This window comes from Oncorhynchus clarkii, chromosome 3, assembly GCF_045791955.1.
Source record: "Oncorhynchus clarkii lewisi isolate Uvic-CL-2024 chromosome 3, UVic_Ocla_1.0, whole genome shotgun sequence".
In the NCBI taxonomy this organism is placed as follows: domain Eukaryota; kingdom Metazoa; phylum Chordata; class Actinopteri; order Salmoniformes; family Salmonidae; genus Oncorhynchus; species Oncorhynchus clarkii.
In genome coordinates, this window is record NC_092149.1 from 75622170 (window position 1) to 75645679 (window position 23510).

At 54.6% G+C, this 23510-nt stretch overlaps 1 protein-coding gene across 3 annotated transcripts in view; it reads left to right on the forward strand.

Annotated features, from left to right (window-relative positions):
* The window catches only part of LOC139404405 (BCL-6 corepressor-like), a 77977-nt gene that overhangs the window by 41805 nt on the left and 12662 nt on the right, over positions 1-23510 (forward strand). For all 3 annotated transcript variants that reach the window (XM_071147218.1, XM_071147219.1, XM_071147220.1), the window contains 6 exons: positions 4614-4934; positions 5934-6277; positions 6861-7136; positions 19413-19579; positions 20246-20391; positions 21555-21629. In XM_071147218.1, the coding sequence (XP_071003319.1) occupies positions 4614-4934; positions 5934-6277; positions 6861-7136; positions 19413-19579; positions 20246-20391; positions 21555-21629 (1329 nt within the window). The remainder of the gene's footprint in view (positions 1-4613; positions 4935-5933; positions 6278-6860; positions 7137-19412; positions 19580-20245; positions 20392-21554; positions 21630-23510) is intronic.

Sequence of the window (23510 nt, forward strand, 5' to 3'; positions counted from 1 at the left end):
ATCGCCCCCTCTCTCTCTCTGTCCATCCTATCGCCCCCTCTCTCTCTCTGTCCATCCTATCGCCCCCTCTCTCTCTCTGTCCATCCTATCGCCCCCTCTCTCTCTCTGTCCATCCTATCGCCCCCTCTCTCTCTGTCCATCCTATCGCCCCCTCTCTCTCTCTGTCCATCCTATCGCCCCCTCCATCCTATCGCCCCCTCTCTCTCTCTGTCCATCCTATCGCCCCCTCTCTCTCTCTGTCCATCCTATCGCCCCCTCTCTCTCTCTGTCCATCCTATCGCCCCCTCTCTCTCTGTCCATCCTATCGCCCCCTCTCTCTCTCTGTCCATCCTATCGCCCCCTCTCTCTCTGTCCATCCTATCGCCCCCTCTCTCTCTGTCCATCCTATCGCCCCCTCTCTCTCTGTCCATCCTATCGCCCCCTCTCTCTCTGTCCATCCATCCTATCGCCCCCTCTCTCTCTGTCCATCCTATCGCCCCCTCTCTCTCTGTCCATCCTATCGCCCCCTCTCTCTCTGTCCATCCTATCGCCCCCTCTCTCTCTGTCCATCCTATCGCCCCCTCTCTCTCTGTCCATCCTATCGCCCCCTCTCTCTCTGTCCATCCTATCGCCCCCTCTCTCTCTGTCCATCCTATCGCCCCCTCTCTCTCTGTCCATCCTATCGCCCCCTCTCTCTCTGTCCATCCTATCGCCCCCTCTCTCTCTGTCCATCCTATCGCCCCCTCTCTCTCTGTCCATCCTATCGCCCCCTCTCTCTCTGTCCATCCTATCGCCCCCTCTCTCTCTGTCCATCCTATCGCCCCCTCTCTCTCTGTCCATCCTATCGCCCCCTCTCTCTCTGTCCATCCTATCGCCCCCTCTCTCTCTGTCCATCCTATCGCCCCCTCTCTCTCTGTCCATCCTATCGCCCCCTCTCTCTCTCCATCCTATCGCCCCCTCTCCTCTGTCCATCCTATCGCCCCCTCTCTCTCTGTCCATCCTATCGCCCCCTCTCTCTCTCTGTCCATCCTATCGCCCCCTCTCTCTCTCTCCTATCGTCCATCCTATCGCCCCCTCTCTCTCTGTCCATCCTATCGCCCCCTCTCTCTCTCTGTCCATCCTATCGCCCCCTCTCTCTCTCTGTCCATCCTATCGCCCCCTCTCTCTCTCTGTCCATCCTATCGCCCCCTCTCTCTCTGTCCATCCTATCGCCCCCTCTCTCTCTCTGTCCATCCTATCGCCCCCTCTCTCTCTCTGTCCATCCTATCGCCCCCTCTCTCTCTCCTATCGTCCATCCTATCGCCCCCTCTCTCTCTCTGTCCATCCTATCGCCCCCTCTCTCTCTCTGTCCATCCTATCGCCCCCTCTCTCTCTGTCCATCCTATCGCCCCCTCTCATCCTATCGCCCCCTCTCTCTCCATCTATCGCCCCCTCTCATCCTATCGCCCCCTCTCTCTCTCTGTCCATCCTATCGCCCCCTCTCTCTCTCTGTCCATCCTATCGCCCCCTCTCTCTCTCTGTCCATCCTATCGCCCCCTCTCTCTCTCTGTCCATCCTATCGCCCCCTCTCTCTCTCTGTCCATCCTATCGCCCCCTCTCTCTCTCTGTCCATCCTATCGCCCCCTCTCTCTCTCTGTCCATCCTATCGCCCCCTCTCTCTCTCTGTCCATCCTATCGCCCCCTCTCTCTCTCTGTCCATCCTATCGCCCCCTCTCTCTCTCTGTCCATCCTATCGCCCCCTCTCTCTCTCTGTCCATCCTATCGCCCCCTCTCTCTCTCTGTCCATCCTATCGCCCCCTCTCTCTCTCTGTCCATCCTATCGCCCCCTCTCTCTCTCTGTCCATCCTATCGCCCCCTCTCTCTCTCTGTCCATCCTATCGCCCCCTCTCTCTCTCTGTCCATCCTATCGCCCCCTCTCTCTCTCTGTCCATCCTATCGCCCCCTCTCTCTCTCTGTCCATCCTATCGCCCCCTCTCTCTCTCTGTCCATCCTATCGCCCCCTCTCTCTCTCTGTCCATCCTATCGCCCCCTCTCTCTCTCTGTCCATCCTATCGCCCCCTCTCTCTCTCTGTCCATCCTATCGCCCCCTCTCTCTCTCTGTGTCCATCCTATCGCCCCCTCTCTCTCTCTGTGTCCATCCTATCGCCCCCTCTCTCTCTCTGTGTCCATCCTATCGCCCCCTCTCTCTCTCTGTGTCCATCCTATCGCCCCCTCTCTCTCTCTCTGTGTCCATCCTATCGCCCCCTCTCTCTCTCTCTCTGTGTCCATCCTATCGCCCCCTCTCTCTCTCTCTCTGTGTCCATCCTATCGCCCCCTCTCTCTCTCTCTCTGTGTCCATCCTATCGCCCCCTCTCTCTCTCTCTCTGTGTCCATCCTATCGCCCCCTCTCTCTCTCTCTCTGTGTCCATCCTATCGCCCCCTCTCTCTCTCTCTCTGTGTCCATCCTATCGCCCCCTCTCTCTCTCTCTCTGTGTCCATCCTATCGCCCCCTCTCTCTCTCTCTCTGTGTCCATCCTATCGCCCCCTCTCTCTCTCTCTCTGTGTCCATCCTATCGCCCCCTCTCTCTCTCTCTCTGTGTCCATCCTATCGCCCCCTCTCTCTCTCTCTCTGTGTCCATCCTATCGCCCCCTCTCTCTCTCTCTCTGTGTCCATCCTATCGCCCCCTCTCTCTCTCTCTCTGTGTCCATCCTATCGCCCCCTCTCTCTCTCTCTCTGTGTCCATCCTATCGCCCCCTCTCTCTCTCTCTCTGTGTCCATCCTATCGCCCCCTCTCTCTCTCTCTCTGTGTCCATCCTATCGCCCCCTCTCTCTCTCTCTCTGTGTCCATCCTATCGCCCCCTCTCTCTCTCTCTCTGTGTCCATCCTATCGCCCCCTCTCTCTCTCTCTCTGTGTCCATCCTATCGCCCCCTCTCTCTCTCTCTCTGTGTCCATCCTATCGCCCCCTCTCTCTCTCTCTCTGTGTCCATCCTATCGCCCCCTCTCTCTCTCTCTCTGTGTCCATCCTATCGCCCCCTCTCTCTCTCTCTCTGTGTCCATCCTATCGCCCCCTCTCTCTCTCTCTCTGTGTCCATCCTATCGCCCCCTCTCTCTCTCTCTCTCTGTGTCCATCCTATCGCCCCCTCTCTCTCTCTCTCTCTGTGTCCATCCTATCGCCCCCTCTCTCTCTCTCTCTCTCTGTGTCCATCCTATCGCCCCCTCTCTCTCTCTCTCTCTGTGTCCATCCTATCGCCCCCTCTCTCTCTCTCTCTCTGTGTCCATCCTATCGCCCCCTCTCTCTCTCTCTCTCTGTGTCCATCCTATCGCCCCCTCTCTCTCTCTCTCTCTGTGTCCATCCTATCGCCCCCTCTCTCTCTCTCTCTCTGTGTCCATCCTATCGCCCCCTCTCTCTCTCTCTCTCTGTGTCCATCCTATCGCCCCCTCTCTCTCTCTCTCTCTGTGTCCATCCTATCGCCCCCTCTCTCTCTCTCTCTCTGTGTCCATCCTATCGCCCCCTCTCTCTCTCTCTCTCTGTGTCCATCCTATCGCCCCCTCTCTCTCTCTCTCTCTGTGTCCATCCTATCGCCCCCTCTCTCTCTCTCTCTCTGTGTCCATCCTATCGCCCCCTCTCTCTCTCTCTCTCTGTGTCCATCCTATCGCCCCCTCTCTCTCTCTCTCTCTGTGTCCATCCTATCGCCCCCTCTCTCTCTCTCTCTCTGTGTCCATCCTATCGCCCCCTCTCTCTCTCTCTCTCTGTGTCCATCTCATCGCCCCCTCTCTCACAGCTGTCTCGCTTCCATCCCTCTTTCTGTCTGTCCATCCTATTGCCCCTCTTCCCCTCATTACCATAGATGTCTCATCTCTCTTCTCTGTTCCCTCTCTCTTTCATCACTGTCAGTTCCAACCCTCTCACTGTGTGAGGGAGGGAGAGAGGTGTTTAATCCTGTCTGAGTGGAGAGCGAGAGAGCAGGACAGCCATTCTCTTCAGCCGTGCTGTTCCTCTGCTGTGCTTACCCTCCCTCTTCAGAGCTGTTCTTTTCATCTCCTTTCTTCCCTCGGGCTGTTTGGCTTTCTGTTCCCGTTCCCCTTTTCTTTTGGCATGTGGCATTGCACTCGATCTCCCAATGCTGGCAGGCGAGAGGGATTGTCCTCCCTGTGCATTTTGGGAAAACACTATTTTATCTCTTCTCCGACTTCTCGCTCTCTCACTTTATATACACACAGCATCATAATACTATGCTTAACGTGAGGCTTTAAGCTCATCAGACACTCATCAGACACTTCTCGCTCTCTCACTTTATATACACACAGCATCATAATACTATGCTTAACGTGAGGCTTTAAGCTCATCAGACACTCATCAGACACTTCTCGCTCTCTCACTTTATATACACACAGCATCATAATACTATGCTTAACGTGAGGCTTTAAGCTCATCAGCTTGACAAAAAGTGGGCACTGTGTGTGTTTGTGTCTTTGTTGCATTTCTGTGTCTGCATTTCTGTGTCTGCATGTGTGTGTTTATGTGTGTGTTTGTTGCATTTCTGTGTCTGTATGTGTGTGTCTGTATGTGTGTGTTTGTTGCATTTCTGTGTCTGTATGTGTGTTTGTGTCCTTTTTTCGTTCTTCACTAACCTCCATTTCCTGGGTCTTCAGATGTCTGTGTGCTGCCTACAGCTCCTCCTAGTGATGATGATGAAGAGGTCAGGAAGCTTAAGGTGTGTATTGAGCTGAAGGGGCTCTGCCTCCGCAAGCCCTCTGCCTCCTCCCCTGAGAGACTAGAGGTCAAAGAGGAGAGGGCATGGTCATCACATCACAGCCCTTCCTCCCTGTCCCGGACACTCCCCCCAGCCCAAGCCCCGCCCCCGCGGGACAGGAAGTTCAAGGTCGACCCGGAAGTGAAACCTCTGCCACAGAAACCAGAGATCACGAAGAGCTGGGCCAGAGAGATGCTGGCTAACGGAGATGCTAAACGCGGTAGGCACAATGAAGGTTGCAGTGATTTTTCTGTTGCTTTGTCGTCAGTGATGGTGGGCTTTCACTGCTGCTGTGTTCACTATAGAGCAGTCTTGTGCTTGGTGCTAAGATGTCCCGTGTTCTTTTTCTATACCCTCAACATCTCCCCAACCACCCATCTGTGGTTTCAACACCACCACCAGAGAGGAATCTATGCTCTTTATGGTTTAGCCTTCAATATCGATGTGCTTTGTGATGTCACTTCCTCTCTATGTTAGCAGTGTGGTCATCCTACCAGGGTTTCAGGGACATGAGGGATGTCGGACACTTCCTTCTGGGTCCAGGGGGCCTGTGGACATCTCATTGGGGTGTTAGAGAAGCTGTGGTTCTCTCTCAGGGGTTAGATTCATATGCTTCTGGGGTCTGGATGCCTAGCTTGAGGAGAGGGAGTGTTTGTGGGAGAGCATGTGCGCATGCTTATTCAAAATATGGGGGCAGGTGTATGTGACTCACTTGATGAATGACTGTTTCCCCTCGAGGCCAGTCAAATAGAGAGAGCAAGAGAAACAGAACGAAGGACTGTTAAAGTAGGGCTTTCCATGTGCTCACATCATAGAGAGATTAGAGACGAAGAGTAAGAAAGGGAATTACCTGGGGTGTATTCATTACGCTGTGGAAAACATCTAGTCTGTTGCAAAATGTGTGTGTCTCCCAGACAGATGTTCATCCTCATTAATAAATCAGCACACAAAGAGAGCTAGTAAATCTTTACCTCCTCTCCCCTAACCGTCAGGGTCTCTGTCTCCTCACCCCTAACCGTCAGGGTCTCTGTCTCCTCACCCCTAACCGTCAGGGTCTCTGTCTCCTCACCCCTAACCGTCAGGGTCTCTGTCTCCTCACCCCTAACCGTCAGGGTCTCTGTCTCCTCACCCCTAATCGTCAGGGTCTCTGTCTCCTCACCCCTAACCGTCAGGGCCTCTGTCTCCTCACCCTTAACCGTCAGGGTCTCTGTCTCCTCAGTTGGATTACTCCCTTTGACCCAGCAGAGGGACAGATCGGCCCCCCAGGGGCCCTTGATGGGACCAGGCTGTGACCGGGGATCCAAGGAGCCCAGGAGAGGAGGGGTGGCGGTGAAGACTGTGGGTCAGTTCCCCCTCCCCTCTGCCCCCGAGCCCCCCACCGGTGACACCGCCTCTCTCAAGCCACGTCGTCATGGTGACATGGACAAACCCAAAGGCAAGCGGCCGTGCAAGACCAAACACACCAGCCAGAGGGAGAGAGAGATGGAGCGGAGGAGAGACCTGCTGAATGGCGCCAGCAACCAGCACGGCAACACTGATCTGGGAGCAGCTCTGGTGGACAAGGTGAGAGTGGCAGTGTCAGCGTTCACAGATTCCAGATTTAACAGGCTGGTAGGGTGACCAAATGGATTGCGGTGGCAAGAGGAGGGAGGAAGTGAAAGGGAAAAGTAGTACGGAGGGAGAGGGAATAAGACCGAGCGAGAGATGAAATACCTTTACAATGTTTAAGAGGGCTGCTGCTTCTCTGACCCTTTCCTGCCCTGCAAAACTCAGTGGGTGTGTGTGTGTGTGTGTGTGTAAAACAATGCCAACACTGTGTACGAGCGTTCTTTACATAACGAGAAAACCCTGGAGCATTTCAGCAGTAGACTTGGCGGTGAACACACACACACACACACACACACACAGGAATGTGGCAGCCGCAGCAAAGCATCTGAAGCGTCTGATTTGCAAAGGAAAAAGAGGTTGTTTTCTGCTCTCACCTCGCCCGGATAGTGACAGCTGCTCCGTCTCCAATTCCACTGGGGGTAGACACACGTTGTGGGAGGGTACAGCTTTGTCTGTGAGTGAGCAGTTGTTTGTATGTGAGTAGCTATTTCTTAATTGGTATGTGTGAGTTCTCTCTAACCCCTCCTCCCCCTGTCAGGTCAGTGAGCAGTGTGCTCGAAGGAAAAGGCCCTCTTCTCCCCTACATTACGTCAGCTCTCCGGTCAAGCCCTGTTCCCCTGCAACGGGGCCCCTCTCCCTACCCCCCCAGGTGAATGGCAGTGGGACTGTCCCACCGGAGAAAGCAGGGGTGAGGAGGGCACCCCCTGCTGAGCCACCTGTGGTGCGGCCCATCCCCCCAGAGGCACGGAGACTAATCGTCAACAAAAATGCTGGAGAGACGTTGTTACAGAGAGCAGCACGGCTCGGATACGAGGTGAGACAAACTCTCTCTACCTCTGTCTCCTCTCTCTCTCTCTCGCGCTCTGTCTCCTCTCTCTCTCTCTCGCGCGCTCTGTCTCCTCTCGCGCTCTGTCTCCTCTCTCTCTGTCTCTCGCGCTCTGTCTCCTCGCTTTCTCTCTCGGCCTCCCCTCGCTCTCTCGGCCTCCCCTCGCTCTCTCTCTCGGCCTCTCTCGCTCGCTCGCTCAGCCTCCCCTCTCTCGCTCGCTCGCTCGGCCTCCCCTCTCTCGCTCGCTCGGCCTCCCCTCTCTCGCTCGCTCGCTCGGCCTCCCCTCTCTCGCTCGCTCGCTCGGCCTCCCCTCTCTCGCTCGCTCGGCCTCCCCTCTCTCGCTCGCTCGGCCTCCCCTCTCTCGCTCGCTCGGCCTCCCCTCTCTCGCTCGCTCGGCCTCCCCTCTCTCGCTCGCTCGGCCTCCCCTCTCTCGCTCGCTCGCTCGGCCTCCCCTCTCTCGCTCGCTCGCTCGGCCTCCCCTCTCTCGCTCGCTCGGCCTCCCCTCTCTCGCTCGCTCGGCCTCCCCTCTCTCGCTCGCTCGCCCGGCCTCCTCTCTCTCGCTCGCTCGGCCTCCTCTCTCTCGCTCGCTCGCTCGCCCTCCTCTCGCTCTCTCTCTCTCGCTCTCTCTCTCTCGCTCTCTCTCTCTCGCTCGGCCTCCTCTCGCTCTCTCTCTCTCGCTCTCTCTCTCTCTCGCTCTGGCTCCTCTCGTTCCCTCTGTCTCTCTCCCTCTGTCTCCTCACACTCTCTTTGTCTCCTCCCTCTCTCTCCTCTCTCTCCTCTCTCTCTCTCTCGCGCTCTGACTCCTCTCTCTCTCTCGCGCTCTGACTCCTCTCTCTCTCTGTCTCCTCTCTCTCTCGCGCTCTGTCTGCTCTCTCTCTCTCTCCCGCGCTCTGTCTCCCCCCTCTCTCTCTCGCGCGCTCTGTCTCCTCGCGCTCTGTCTCCTCGCGCTCTGTCTCCTCTCTCTCTCTTGCGCTCTGTCTCCTCTCTCTCTCGCTCAGGCTCCTCTCGCTCTCTCTCTCTCCCTCTGTCTCTCTTGCTCTGGCTCCTCTCGTTCCCTCTGTCTCTCTCCCTCTGTCTCCCCGCACCTCTGTCTCATCGCACTCTCTTTGTCTCCTCCCTCTCTCTCCTCTCTCCTCTCTCTCTCTCGCGCTCTATCTCCTCTCTCTCTCTCTCCCGCGCTCTGTCTCCTCTGTCTCTCTCTCCCGCGCTCTGTCTCCCCCCTCTCTCTCTCGCGCTCTGTCTCCTCGCGCTCTGTCTCCTCGCGCTCTGTCTCCTCGCGCTCTGTCTCCTCGCGCTCTGTCTCCTCGCGCTCTGTCTCCTCGCGCTCTGTCTCCTCGCGCTCTGTCTCCTCGCGCTCTGTCTCCTCGCGCTCTGTCTCCTCGCGCTCTGTCTCCTCGCGCTCTGTCTCCTCGCGCTCTGTCTCCTCGCGCTCTGTCTCCTCGCGCTCTGTCTCCTCGCGCTCTGTCTCCTCGCGCTCTGTCTCCTCGCGCTCTGTCTCCTCGCGCTCTGTCTCCTCGCGCTCTGTCTCCTCGCGCTCTGTCTCCTCGCGCTCTGTCTCCTCGCGCTCTGACTCCTCGCGCTCTGACTCCTCGCGCTCTGTCTCCTCGCGCTCTGTCTCCTCGCGCTCTGTCTCCTCGCGCTCTGTCTCCTCGCGCTCTGTCTCCTCGCGCTCTGTCTCCTCGCGCTCTGTCTCCTCGCGCTCTGTCTCCTCGCGCTCTGTCTCCTCGCGCTCTGTCTCCTCGCGCTCTGTCTCCTCTCGCTCTGTCTCCTCGCTCTCTCTCTCGGCCTCCCCTCTCTCGCTCGCTCGGCCTCCCCTCTCTCGCTCGCTCGGCCTCCCCTCTCTCGCTCGCTCGCTCGGCCTCCCCTCTCTCGCTCGCTCGCTCGGCCTCCCCTCTCTCGCTCGCTCGCTCGGCCTCCCCTCGCTCGCTCGCTCGCTCGGCCTCCCCTCTCTCGCTCGCTCGGCCTCCCCTCTCTCGCTCGCTCGCTCGGCCTCCCCTCTCTCGCTCGCTCGCTCGGCCTCCCCTCTCTCGCTCGCTCGCTCGGCCTCCCCTCTCTCGCTCGCTCGCTCGGCCTCCCCTCTCTCGCTCGCTCTCTCGGCCTCCCCTCTCTCGCTCGCTCGCTCTCTCGGCCTCCCCTCTCTCGCTCGCTCGCTCTCTCGGCCTCCCCTCTCTCGCTCGCTCTGTCTCTCTCGCCTTGTCTCCGCTCGCTCGCTCGGCCTCCCCTCTCTCGCTCGCTCGCTCGCTCGCTCGCTCGCTCCCTCCCCTCTCTCGCTCGCTCGCTCGGCCTCCCCTCTCTCGCTCGCTCGCTCGGCCTCCCCTCTCTCGCTCGCTCGCTCGCTCCTCCCCTCGCTCGCTCGCTCGCTCGCTCGCTCGGCCTCCCCTCTCGCTCGCTCGCTCGGCCTCCCCTCGCTCGCTCGCTCGCTCGGCCTCCCCTCTCTCGCTCGCTCGCTCGGCCTCCCCTCTCTCGCTCGGCCTCCCCTCGCTCGGCCTCCTCTCGCTCGCTCGCTCGGCCTCCCCTCTCTCGCTCGCTCGCTCGGCCTCCCCACTCTCGCTCGCTCTCTCGGCCTCCCCTCTCTCGCTCGCTCGCTCGCTCTCTCGGCCTCCGCTCGCTCGCTCTCTCGGCCTCCCCTCTCTCGCTCGCTCTGTCTCTCTCGCCTTGTCTCCGCTCGCTCGCTCGGCCTCCCCTCTCTCGCTCGCTCGGCCTCCCCTCTCTCGCTAGCTCGGCCTCCCCTCTCTCGCTCGCTCGGCCTCCCCTCTCTCGCTCGCTCGGCCTCCCCTCTCTCGCTCGCTCGGCCTCCCCTCTCTCGCTCGCTCGGCCTCCCCTCGCTCGCTCGCTCGGCCTCCTCTCGCTCGCTCGCTCGGCCTCCCCTCTCTCGCTCGCTCGCTCGGCCTCCCCTCTCTCGCTCGCTCGCTCGGCCTCCCCTCTCTCGCTCGCTCGCTCGGCCTCCCCTCGCTCGCTCGCTCGGCCTCCTCTCGCTCTCTCTCTCTCGCTCGGCCTCCTCTCGCTCTCTCTCTCTCGCTCTCTCTCTCTCTCGCTCAGGCTCCTCTCTCTCTCCCTCTGTCTCTCTCGCTCTGGCTCCTCTCGTTCCCTCTGTCTCTCTCCCTCTGTCTCCCCGCACCTCTGTCTCCTCTCTGTCTCCTCACACTCTCTTTGTCTCCTCCCTCTCTCTCCTCTCTCTCTCTCGCGCTCTGACTCCTCTCTCTCTCTCTCTCTCTCTCGCGCTCTGACTCCTCTCTCTCTCTCTCGCGCTCTGACTCCTCTCTCTCTCTCTCTCTCTCGCGCTCTGTCTCCTCTCTCTCTCGCGCTCTGTCTCCTCTCTCTCTCTCTCCCGCGCTCTGTCTCCCCTCTCTCTCTCTCGCGCGCTCTGTCTCCTCGCGCTCTTGTCTCCTCGCTCTCTCTCTCGGCCTCCCCTCGCTCTCTCTCTCGGCCTCCCCTCTCTCGCTCTCTCGGCCTCCGCTCGCTCGCTCGGCCTCCTCTCGCTCGCTCGGCCTCCCCTCTCTCGCTCGCTCGGCCTCCCCTCTCTCGCTCGCTCGCTCGGCCTCCCCTCTCTCGCTCGCTCGCTCGGCCTCCCCTCTCTCTCGCGCTCTGACTCCTCTCTCTCTCTCTCTCTCTCTCTCGCGCGCTCTGACTCCTCTCTCTCTCTCTCGCGCTCTGACTCCTCTCTCTCTCTCTCCCGCGCTCTGTCTCCCCTCTCTCTCCTCTCTCGCGCTCTCTCTCCTCTCTCGCGCTCTCTCTCCTCTCTCGCGCTCTGTCTCCTCTCTCGCGCTCTGTCTCCTCTCTCGCGCTCTGTCTCCTCTCTCGCGCTCTGTCTCCTCTCTCGCGCTCTGTCTCCTCTCTCGCGCTCTGTCTCCTCTCTCGCGCTCTGTCTCCTCTCTCGCGCTCTGTCTCCTCTCTCGCGCTCTGTCTCCTCTCTCGCGCTCTGTCTCCTCTCTCGCGCTCTGTCTCCTCTCTCGCGCTCTGTCTCCTCTCTCGCGCTCTGTCTCCTCTCTCGCGCTCTGTCTCCTCTCTCGCGCTCTGTCTCCTCTCTCGCGCTCTGTCTCCTCTCTCGCGCTCTGTCTCCTCTCTCGCGCTCTGTCTCCTCTCTCGCGCTCTGTCTCCTCTCTCGCGCTCTGTCTCCTCTCTCGCGCTCTGTCTCCTCTCTCGCGCTCTGTCTCCTCTCTCGCGCTCTGTCTCCTCTCTCGCGCTCTGTCTCCTCTCTCGCGCTCTGTCTCCTCTCTCGCGCTCTGTCTCCTCTCTCGCGCTCTGTCTCCTCTCTCGCGCTCTGTCTCCTCTCTCGCGCTCTGTCTCCTCTCTCGCGCTCTGTCTCCTCTCTCGCGCTCTGTCTCCTCTCTCGCGCTCTGTCTCCTCTCTCGCGCTCTGTCTCCTCTCTCGCGCTCTGTCTCCTCTCTCGCGCTCTGTCTCCTCTCTCGCGCTCTGTCTCCTCTCTCGCGCTATGTCTCCTCTCTCGCGCTCTGTCTCCTCTCTCGCGCTCTGTCTCCTCTCTCGCGCTCTGTCTCCTCTCTCGCGCTCTCTCCTCTCTCGCGCTCTCTCCTCTCTCGCGCTCTCTCTCCTCTCTCGCGCTCTCTCTCCTCTCTCGCGCTCTCTCTCCTCTCTCGCGCTCTCTCTCCTCTCTCGCGCTCTCTCTCCTCTCTCGCGCTCTCTCTCCTCTCTCGCGCTCTCTCTCCTCTCTCGCGCTCTCTCTCCTCTCTCGCTCTCTCTCGAGCTCTGACTCCTCTCTCTCTCTCGCGCTCTGTCTCCTCTCTCTCGGCCTCCACTCGCTCTCTCTCTCGGCCTCCCCTCGCTCTCTCTCTCGGCCTCCCCTCGCTCTCTCTCTCGGCCTCCCCTCGCTCTCTCTCTCGGCCTCCCCTCGCTCTCTCTCTCGGCCTTCCCTCGCTCTCTCTCTCGGCCTCCGCTCGCTCGGCCTCTCGCTCGCTCGCTCGGCCTCTCGCTCGCTCGCTCGGCCTCCGCTCGCTCGCTCGCTCGGCCTCCTCTTGCTCGCTCGCTCGCTCGGCCTCCTCTTGCTCGCTCGCTCGCTCGGCCTCCTCTCGCTCTCTCGCTCTGGCTCCTCTCGCTCTGGCTCCTCTCGCTCTGGCTCCTCTCGCTCTGGCTCCTCTCGCTCTCTCTCGCTCTGGCTCCTCTCTCTCTCTCTCTCTCTCTCGCTCTCTCGCCTCTCGCTCTCTCTCTCTCTCGCTCTGGCTCCTCTCGCTCTCGCTCCCTCTGTCTCCTCGCACTCCTCTCTCTCTCTCTCGCGCTCTCTCCTCTCTCTCTCCTCTCTCTCTCTCTCTCTCTCGCGCTCTCTCCTCTCTCTCTCGCGCTCTGACTCCTCTCTCTCTCTCTCGTGCTCTGACCTCTCTCTCTCTCTCGCGCGCTCTCTCTCTCGCGCTCTGTCTCCTCTCTCTCTCTCTCGCGCTCTCTCTCTCTCGCGCTCTGTCTCCTCTCTCGTGCTCGCTCGCTCGGCCTCTCGCTCGCTCGGCCTCCCCTCTCTCGCAGTGGTTCCTCAAGACAGACTAGAGTCAGTATGAGAGAGGAGACAACATGATACAGTCCAGACTCCCAGTGAGTTCAGGGGTTCTTCAGGACAGACTAGAGGTCATTTGCAGGTCAGTTGGTAGAGCATGGCAATTGTAACAACAGGGTAGTTGGTTCAATTCTCGGGACCACCCATACGTAAATGTATGCCCGCATGACTAAGTTGCTTTGGATAATAGTGTCTGCTGTGTGTGTAGATAGATCGGTGGGGTTATAACCTTGTGGGTGTGGTAACTAGTGACGACCCTTCTCACTTCACAGGTTAGCATTTCTCGCCATGGATGTTGTTCTGGAGGCAGCTCTGCAGAGTGACCACAAGCTGGAAGAGCCACAAAGTCATAAAATCAGATTATAAACCTAACCTTAAGCACCCTACTAATCCTTGTTGCCTAACCCTAACCTTAACCTTAAATGAAGACCAAAAAGCACATTTTTGTCCTCATGTATTTTTACAATATTGCCAATTTTGACTTTGCAGCTGACCTAAATTGAAATGGTTCAGTTCTGCCTCCAGGTCAAGACTCATGACAAACTTCAACCTGCGTAGCCCTCGCCTCACGTCGCTTGCCTGCTACATTACTTCTCTCACTGTGTGCGTGAATGACGTCATTCGGGCTTAGACATAGCGCGCACTTAAAAAAAGAAGAGCTTGCTTCTATGCAAATGTTGTTGATCAGTACAATGAAATCAGTCCCAAATGGAAGGGGGAAATGTTTAATCATCTGTAGCCCCATGACATAAGTCGAAACAAACTCCATCTCAGTGCATGCACACACTGCTATTGAAGATGCATTCACCTGTATTGGGAATTGGCCTAGGCTCAGAGCTCTACATTATAAACATTCCTTGGTAGCACTGGTACGCCCAACTAGAAAAATGTAGGAGCACCAGAATGTTCAAAACATTTATTTTTTATTTTTATTGATATGCATTCTAGATACGGCCTATATGCTTCTAGCTTCTTCTGAAGCACATGTTCCCTAGAAACTATTATGTAACTCTGTAAATTAATTAGTTTAATATAACTCAAATGTTGATACAAATACCTGTCATTGAAATTTCCTACTGAAATTTCCTATTGAAATGCATTACATAGACAACTGTACACTGTCTGTTTAAGAATGTCAGGTTTGTGATGAGGACATGCAAATCTGTCATTCAATCATTGCTATGATCATTGATCACCTGAAGAAGCTATGCCTTTTCCTTTCCTGCCCCCACGTTTGGATATACTGTTAAAGTTACCAGGTTGTTGGCTAGCCAATCAGGTACCTTGACTGAACAAAGTGTAAACAAATGGTTAACGACGCCTGAGTAGTTTTAGAACTGCCCACAACATGGTTTGTGAATGTAAAATGTGATCCCCGCGATCCAGGAAGATAAATGTTGTGCCGGTAATATGGGTCAGGTCTTTTGACCCTTTGACCTGTAGTAATCGTGCAACGATGACGCTATCAAATCTGCTATCGCTTTTTCCTCGGGGACAGTCCAGCGAAGCCTTATTATTACAACCATTATTATCTGGTAAGTCACGCAGTGCTCCCAAAATACAACTCCTGGTCGCGCAGTGCTCCCAAAATACAACTCCTGGTCGCGCAGTGCTCCCAAAATACAACTCCTGGTCGCGCAGTGCTCCCAAGATACAACTCCTGGTCGCGCAGTGCTCCCAAGATACAACTCCTGGTCGCGCAGTGCTCCCAAGATACAACTCCTGGTCGCGCAGTGCTCCCAAAATACAACTCCTGGTCGCGCAGTGCTCCCAAAATACAACTCCTGGTCGCGCAGTGCTCCCAAAATACAACTCCTGGTCGCGCAGTGCTCCCAAAATACAACTCCTGGTCGCGCAAAATACAACACGCACAGCAAAATATTTAGTTGTTCGCACTTTAGAACCCTGCATCTTGATTTACCCAGGTTATCAATAGATGAACCATTCAAATAAATGATATTGAACTCAAGATCTGTCTGGCTCAAGTGCCATTCTGGGACTTTGGTGAATATGCCTTTTGTTGATGTGGTATTGTTTTGGTATCGTAATGGTCATGAACATTCTGGTATCATGACAACACTAACACGCGCGTACACACACCGTGACACCCGGTGTTCTGCATATTTCAAGTTGGTTTAGTTTTGTCCTCCATGCCGCTGCATATGAAAGCCCACTCTCTCTTCCTCCCCCGCTTTTTATTTCTCTCCCTCCCTCCCTCGCTTTCAGCGTTTTAAATGGTAATGAGCAGAGATTGGGTGGATGTCTTCATCTCTCTCTGGCACATGGGCTCAGCCTCATGTTACACATGGCTTCTACCTACATGCTGCTCAGCCTCATGTTACACATGGCTTCTACCTACATGCTGCTCAGCCTCATGTTACACATGGCTTCTACCTACATGCTGCTCAGCCTCATGTTACACATGGCTTCTACCTACATGGGCTCAGCCTCAAGTTACACATGGCTTCTACCTACATGGGCTCAGCCTCATGTTACACATGGCTTCTACCTACATGGGCTCAGCCTCATGTTACACATGGCTTCTACCTACATGGGCTCAGCCTCATGTTACACATGGCTTCTACCTACATGGGCTCAGCCTCATGTTACACATGGCTTCTACCTACATGGGCTCAGCCTCATGTTACACATGGCTTCTACCTACATGCTGCTCAGCCTCATGTTACACATGGCTTCTACCTACATGCTGCTCAGCTCTTCACCACTGACTTATAGCCAGAAGTGTATTGCTATTTCTGTTTGCGTGTGATGCATAGCTTTCCTCCTCTCTGTTTATCAGTGCTTAGATGTCCCTGCGGCTCCCGTCCACCCGATCCATGGATCACTCTCTGGCCCTGGCACGCGTACATACAGTGCTGTTGTGATGTGTGGCGTGATGATTCTTGTATAGATGCTTGTAACATGTCTGAGTGATGCATTGATTGCAGTTGAGTGCAGGGAGCGTTCTAGAGAGGGAGAGGAGGGAGGAGGAGCGTCTCATTTTACTGTGGAGGAGTGTGTGTGTGAGAGCCGGTGTTCTCGTGGTGTGCTCCTCTGTCTCACAGCGATATTAAACAAGGAGGGTTAACGCTTCCACCACACACCCCACACACACGTGCTCACAGAAAGAGAAGTCTTGGACCTTAGGTAGACTCCGGAGTCACTCTCCATTTGGCAGAGCTAGGAGTTGGTTGACTTAGCTCTTCTATCCTGCTTTCTCGCTGTCCTTTTTCTCTGTCACCCTCCTCCTTTTCCCCTCTTTCTTCTGTTTTTCTCCTAATCTCCAGTCTTCCCCTTTGTCCTCAGTTCTCTCCTCCTGCTCTCAGGGAGAAAGTGTGTAATAATCTCTTGGAGTAGACAGCGATCCAGAATTAGCATAGAAATGGGCGTTTGGAACCTCAGCCTGGGTTTAGATGAGCCACTTCTCTCTCAGTGGAGGGCTGTTAAGGACTTTGTGCGTATGTGTGCATGTGCCAATTCTCTCTCTTAGAATGAACACCACGGTATAGACCCACACTACCGGAACCAAACTGTGCAATCATTCTGCTCCAGAGTTCCCACACAGTGCTAGTGAGGTTTTATTTAAAGCATCATGTCAGCTCTATCAGGTTGGTTAGTAACCAGAGGGGATGAACACTAAATGGAACCCAGCCCTTTCTGTGTTCCATCTCTCATTGTCATAACCATATAAATGGTTCCAAAGCTTTGTTCCACTCTGATCTATAGAGCCTTCAGAAAGTATTCACACCCCTAGGCTTTTCCCACATTTTATTGTTACAGCGGGGCTTCTCACTGGCCTACACAGAAAACCCCATAATGTCAAAGTGGAAATCGACATTTTTACAAATTCATTTAAAATGAGAAGCTGAAGTGTCTTGAGTCAAGTTTTCAACCTTATGGCAAGCCTAAATAAGTTCAGGAGTAATAACAATTTCAGGAGTAATAACAAGTCTCATAAATTGCATGGACTAATAATAGTGCAATAATAGTGTTCAACACACAATTATTTGTAACGTCCCTCAGTCAAGCAGTGAATTTCAAACTCTGATTCAACCACAAAGACCAGGGAGGTTTTCCAATGGCTCACAGAGAAAGGCACCTATTGGTAGAAAAAAAAGCTGACACTGAATATCCCTTTGATCATGGTGAAGTTATTAACTACACTTTGGATGGTGTATCAATACACCCAGTCACTACAAAGATACAGGCATCCTTCCTAACTCAGTTTCCGGAGAGGAAGGAAACTGCTCAGGGATTTCACTGAGGGCAATGGTGACTTTAAAACAGTTAGTTTATTGGCTGTGATAAGAGGAAACTGAAGATGGATCAACAACATTTTAGTTACTCCACAATACTAATCTAATTGACAGAGTGAAAAGAAGGTTCCCTGTACAGAATACAAATATTCCAAAACATGCATCCTGTTTGCAATAAGGCACTAAAGTAAAACTGCAAAAAAAGTGGCAAAGAAATTAACTTTATGTTCTGAATAGAAAGTGTTATGTTTGGGGCAAATCCAACACATCGCTGAGTTCCACTCTTCATATTTTCAAGCATGGTGGTGGCTGACGCATGTAGGCAGGCAGAATGACGCATGTAGGCAGGCAGAATGACGCATGTAGGCAGGCAGAATGACGCATGTAGGCAGGCAGAATGACGCATGCAGGCAGGCAGAATGACGCATGCAGGCAGGCAGAATGACGCATGCAGGCAGGCAGAATGACGCATGCAGGCAGGCAGAATGACGCAGGCAGGCAGGCAGAATGACGCAGGCAGGCAGGCAGAATGACGCAGGCAGGCAGGCAGAATGACGCAGGCAGGCAGGCAGAATGACGCAGGCAGGCAGGCAGAATGACGCAGGCAGGCAGGCAGAATGACGCAGGCAGGCAGGCAGAATGACGCAGGCAGGCAGGCAGAATGACGCATGTAGGCAGGCAGGCAGGCAGAATGACGCATGCAGGCAGGCAGAATGATGCATGTAGGCAGGCAGGCAGGCAGAATGACGCACGTAGGCAGGCAGGCAGGCAGGCAGGCAGAATGACGCACGTAGGCAGGCAGAATGACGCACGTAGGCAGAAAGAATGACGCTTGTAGGCAGGCAGAATGACGCATGTAGGCAGGCAGGCAGGCAGCCAGAATGACGCAGGCAGGCAGAATGACGCATGTAGGCAGGCAGGCAGAATGACGCAGGCAGGCAGGCAGAATGACGCAGGCAGAATGACGCAGGCAGGCAGAATGACGCAGGCAGGCAGAATGACGCAGGCAGGCAGAATGACGCAGGCAGGCAGTCAGGCAGGATGACGCAGGCCGGCAGGCAGAGAGGATGACGCAGGCCGGCAGGCAGGCAGGATGACGCAGGCCGGCAGGCAGGCAGGATGACGCAGGCCGGCAGGCAGGCAGGATGACGCAGGCAGGCAGGCAGAATGACGCAGGCAGGCAGGCAGAATGACGCACGCAGGCAGGCAGGCAGGCAGAATGACGCAGGCAGGCAGGCAGAATGACGCAGGCAGGCAGGCAGAATGACGCAGGCGGGCAGGCAGGCAGAATGACGCAGGCGGGCAGGCAGGCAGAATGACGCACGTAGGCAGGCAGAATGACGCACGTAGGCAGGCAGAATGACGCACGTAGGCAGGCAGAATGACGCACGCAGGCAGGCAGAATGACGCACGTAGGTAGGCAGGCAGGCAGAATGACGCACGTAGGTAGGCAGGCAGGCAGAATGACGCACGTAGGCAGGCAGGCAGAATGACGCACGTAGGTAGGCAGGCAGGCAGGCAGGCAGGCAGAATGACGCACGTAGGTAGGCAGGCAGGCAGAATGACGCACGCAGGCAGGCAGGCAGAATGACGCACGTAGGTAGGCAGGCAGGCAGAATGACGCAGGCAGGCAGAATGACGCAGGCAGGCAGGCAGAATGACGCAGGCAGGCAGGCAGAATGACGCAGGCAGGCAGGCAGAATGACGCAGGCAGGCAGGCAGAATGACGCAGGCAGGCAGGCAGAATGACGCAGGCAGGCAGGCAGAATGACGCAGGCAGAATGACGCACGCAGGCAGGCAGAATGACGCACACAGGCAGGCAGGCAGAATGACGCACGCAGGCAGGCAGAATGACGCACGTAGGTAGGCAGGCAGGCAGAATGACCCACGTAGGCAGGCAGGCAGAATGACGCACGTAGGTAGGCAGGCAGGCAGGCAGAATGACGCACGTAGGCAGGCAGGCAGGCAGAATGACACACGCAGGCAGGTAGGCAGGCAGGCAGAATGCCGCACGCAGGCAGGCAGGCAGAATGACGCACGCAGGCAGAATGACGCACGCAGGCAGGCAGGCAGAATGACGCACGCAGGCAGGCAGGCAGAATGACGCACGCAGGCAGGCAGAATGACGCACGCAGGCAGGCAGGCAGAATTACGCACGCAGGCAGGCAGGCAGAATGACGCAGGATACACATGGTATACACCGTCCGTTCCTTCTCGACAACAAGAAATTCTAACAGATAAAAATAGGAACATAAGGTAAATGTCTTCGTAGAATAGAATAAACATTTTAGCATGAAAGAGTTAGACTGACACACCGACACACCGACCAACATAGTTAGACCAGCTCTAGTTTTGGATTCTTGCTGTTCTGTTGTGTGTGGGTGTATGCAGCTATCTCTGTGTGTGTGTGTGTGTGTGTGTGTGTGTGTGTGTGTGTGTGTGTGTGTGTGTGTGTGTGTGTGTGTGTGTGAACACACTCATCTGTGCCTCCCTCCCTCTGTCCCCTGCAGGAGGTGGTGCTGTACTGCGTGGAGAACCGTGTGTGTGAGGTGAACCACAGGGACCATGCAGGCTACTGTGCCCTCCACGAGGCCTGCGCCCGCGGCTGGCTTTCTATAGTCATACACCTGCTGGAGCACGGGGCCGACATCAACTGCAGCGCACAGGACGGCACTAGGTACACACACACAATGCAGTATGCACACACACAATGCAGTACACACACACACACACACACACACACACACACACACACAATGCAGTATACACACACACACACACACACACACAATGCAGTATACACACACACACACACACACAATGCAGTATACACACACACACACACACACAATGCAGTATACACACACACAATGCAGTATACACACACACAATGCAGTATACATACACACAATGCGGTATACATACACACAATGCGGTATACACACACACAATGCGGTATACACACACACATTGCGGTATACACACACACATTGCGGTATACACACACATTGCGGTATACACACACATTGCGGTATACACACACACACATTGCGGTATACACACACACATTGCGGTATACACACACACATTGCGGTATACACACACACATTGCAGTATACACACACATTGCAGTATACACACACAATGCAGTATACACACAAACAATGCAGTATACACACACACACACAATGCAGTATACACACACAATGCAGTACACACACACACACACACACACAATGCAGTATGCACACACACAATGCAGTATACACACACAATGCAGAAACACACACGCATGCGCGCACACACAGTTTTTCCTATTACATTAATGTGTGTGTGTGTCCAGGCCTCTGCATGATGCGGTGGAAAATGACCATCTGGATGTAGTGCGGGTGTTGCTGTCCTACGGGGCTGACCCTACTCTGTCCACCTACTCCGGCCGCGGTCTGCTCAAGATGGCCCACAGCAACAGCATGGAGCGATTCCTCACTGGTCAGTCACTCACTACTATACTGCTGCTCTACCCCTCACTGGTCAGTCACTCACTACTATACTACTGCTCTACCCCTCACTGGTCAGTCACTCACTACTATACTGCTGCTCTACCCCTCACTGGTCAGTCACTCACTACTATACTGCTGCTCTACCCCTCACTGTGTCCCACTGTGCTTCTCATTCTCCATCTCAAAGCACTCTCCCTTGGTCTGCTTTTAAAAACCGTTCTCTCTCAAACACACACATGCTGAAAACAGTCCCTTCTTCCACCCCTTTCCTTTCCCCAGACCACCTGTGTGAGGGGATTCAGTCGGTTGGGATACGTGCTTGCTCATCTGTCTGGTTACTTAGCAACGGCCGATCTGTTTGCTTAGTGTATGTGCAGAAATGGGCTTCTCAGAACACGCTCACTCTAGAAAATAGAAAGTGTGTGTGTGTGTGTGTGGCAAATGGGATCTCTGCTACATACATATGGAGAATGAAAAGGAACCACACACACCCCCTCACATAGCCGGTGGCGTCCATCTCTTTCTATCCGAACAAGTAAAACCCAATTACCTCAGACAGCAGGCCTTGAGAGAGGAGAGGCGTAGGTAGAGAGGGAGGAAGGGAGGGAGAGCTGGAGAAGGGTTTAGACGGAAAGATAGAGCAAGCGACAGAGATTGTGTGTGTACTCCTCCCTCCACCTGGTCCCACTCATCTGGAGGTCGTTAATCCCTCCAAACACACGCCAGACACCCAACGCCTCAGTACTGGCACTCAGCCCAGGTCTTACTGGCTCTCTGTGTTTGTGTGTACTTGGTTTGTGTGTGCGCCTAGTACCGTGTGTGTGTGTGTGTGTGTGTGTGTGTTATAGAGAGAGAGGGAAGGAAGTAGAGAGAGTGTGGTTCCAATTTCATTTTTAGCATATACCTCTAGCCTCAGCATGAACCAAGCCAGCAATGATGCAGTATAGACAGCCCCTCTCTCTCCCCTCCTCTCCCCCCACTTCAAGTATCCAGCCAGCTATGATGCAGTATAGACAGCCCCCTCTCTACCAAAGCTGTGGCAGGCCCCTCATCTAACCTTGCTAGTCTCTCTCACGCTTTCTCTCTCCCTCGCTCTTTCCTATCACTTTCTTGCTCACTTTCGTTTTCTCTCTCTCTCTCTTCTCCGCATAGATTATTTTGCTGACCTGCAGGGCCACTCTGACGACCCAGAGATCCACTGGGAATTCTATGGCAGTGCTGTGTGTGGTGAGTTTAGCTCTATTTCTATTTGTGTGTGTGAGAGTCCCATTGTGTAATATAACTGTGTACACTGCCTTCAGAAAGTATTCATAACCCTGGACTTAATCCACATTTTGTTGTTACAGCCTGAATTCAAAATTGATGAAATAGATTTCTCTCACCCATCTAAAATACAATGACGAAGTGAAAACATGTTTTTACAAATCTCATTTACATAAATTACCAGTCAAATTTTTGGACACACCTATTCATTCAAGGGTTTTTCTTTATTTCTACATAGTAAAAAAGTATTAAACAAATCCAAAATATATTTTAGGTTCTTCAAAGTAGGCACCATTTGCCTTGATGACAGCTTTGCATTCTCTCAACCAGCAACACCTGGAATGCTTTTCAAATCAAATTTTATTGGTCACATACACATGGTTAGCAGATGTTAATGCGAGTGTAGCGAAATGCTTGTGCTTCTAGTTCCGACCATGCAGTAATATCTAACAAGTAATCTAACAACAACTACCTTATACACAAGTGTAAAGGAATTAATAAGATATGTACATATCAATATATTGATGAGTGATGGCCGTTCAGCATAGGCAAGATGCAGTAGATGGTATAGAGTACAGTATATACATATGAGATGAGTAATGTAGGGTATGTAAACATTATATAAAGTGGCATTGTTTAAAGTGACTAGTGATACATTTATTACACCCAATTTTTAATTATTAAAGTGGCTAGAGATTTGAGTCTGTATGTTGGCAGCAGCCACTCAATGTTAGCGGTGGCTGTTTAACAGTCTTATGGCCTTGAGATAGAAGCTGTTTCTCGGTCCCAGCTTTGATGTACCTGTAGTGTACCTGTAGTGACCTCGCCTTCTGGATTATGGCGGGGTGAACAGGCAGTGGCTCGGGTGGCTGTTGTCCTTGATGATCTTTTTGGCCTTCCTGTGATTGTGCATCTGTAAAAGTTTTGTTAGTGTTTTTGGTTACAAGTCAAATGTCTTCAGCCTCCTGAGGTTGAAGAGGCGCTGCTGAGTCTACTATCATCTCCTTTGTTTTGTTGACGTTGAGTGTGAGATTATTTTCCTGACACTACACTCCGAGGGCCCTTACCTCCTCCCTGTAGGCCGTCTCGTTGTTGTTGGTAATCAGGCCTACCACTGTAGTGTTGTCTGCAAACTTGATGGTAGAGTTGGAGGCGTGCATGGCCACGCAGTCGTGGGTGAACAGGGAGTACAGGAGAGGGCTGAGAACTCACCCTTGTGGGACCCAGTGTTGAGGATCAGGGGGGTGGAGATGTTACCTACCCTCACCACCTGGGGGCGGCTCGTCAGGAAGTCCAGGACCTAGTTGCACAGTGCGGGGTCGAGACCCAGGGTCTCGAGCTTAATGACAAGTTTGGAGGGTAGTATGGTGTTAAATGCTGAGCTGTAGTCGATGAACAGCATTCTTACATAGGTATTCCTCTTGTCCAGATAGGATAGGGCAGTGTGCAGTGTGATTGCGATTCCTTCGTCTGTGGACCTATTGGGGCGGTAAGCAAACTGAAGTGGGTCTAGGGTGGCCGGTAAGGTGGAGGTGATATGATCCTTGACTAGTCTCTCAAAGCACTTCATGATGACAGAAGTGAGTGCTACTGGGCGATGGTCGTTTAGCTCAGTTACCTTAGCTTTCTTGGGAACAGGAACAATGGTGGCCCTCTTGAAGCATGTGGGAACTGCAGATTGGGTTAGGGATTGATTGTAAATGTTTGTAAACACACTAGCCAGCTGGTCTGCACATGCTCTGAGGACGCGGCTGGGGATGCCGTCTGGGCCTACAGCCCTGCGAGGGTTGACACATTTAAATGTTTTTCTCACGTCGGCTGCAGTGAAGGAGAGCCTGCATGATT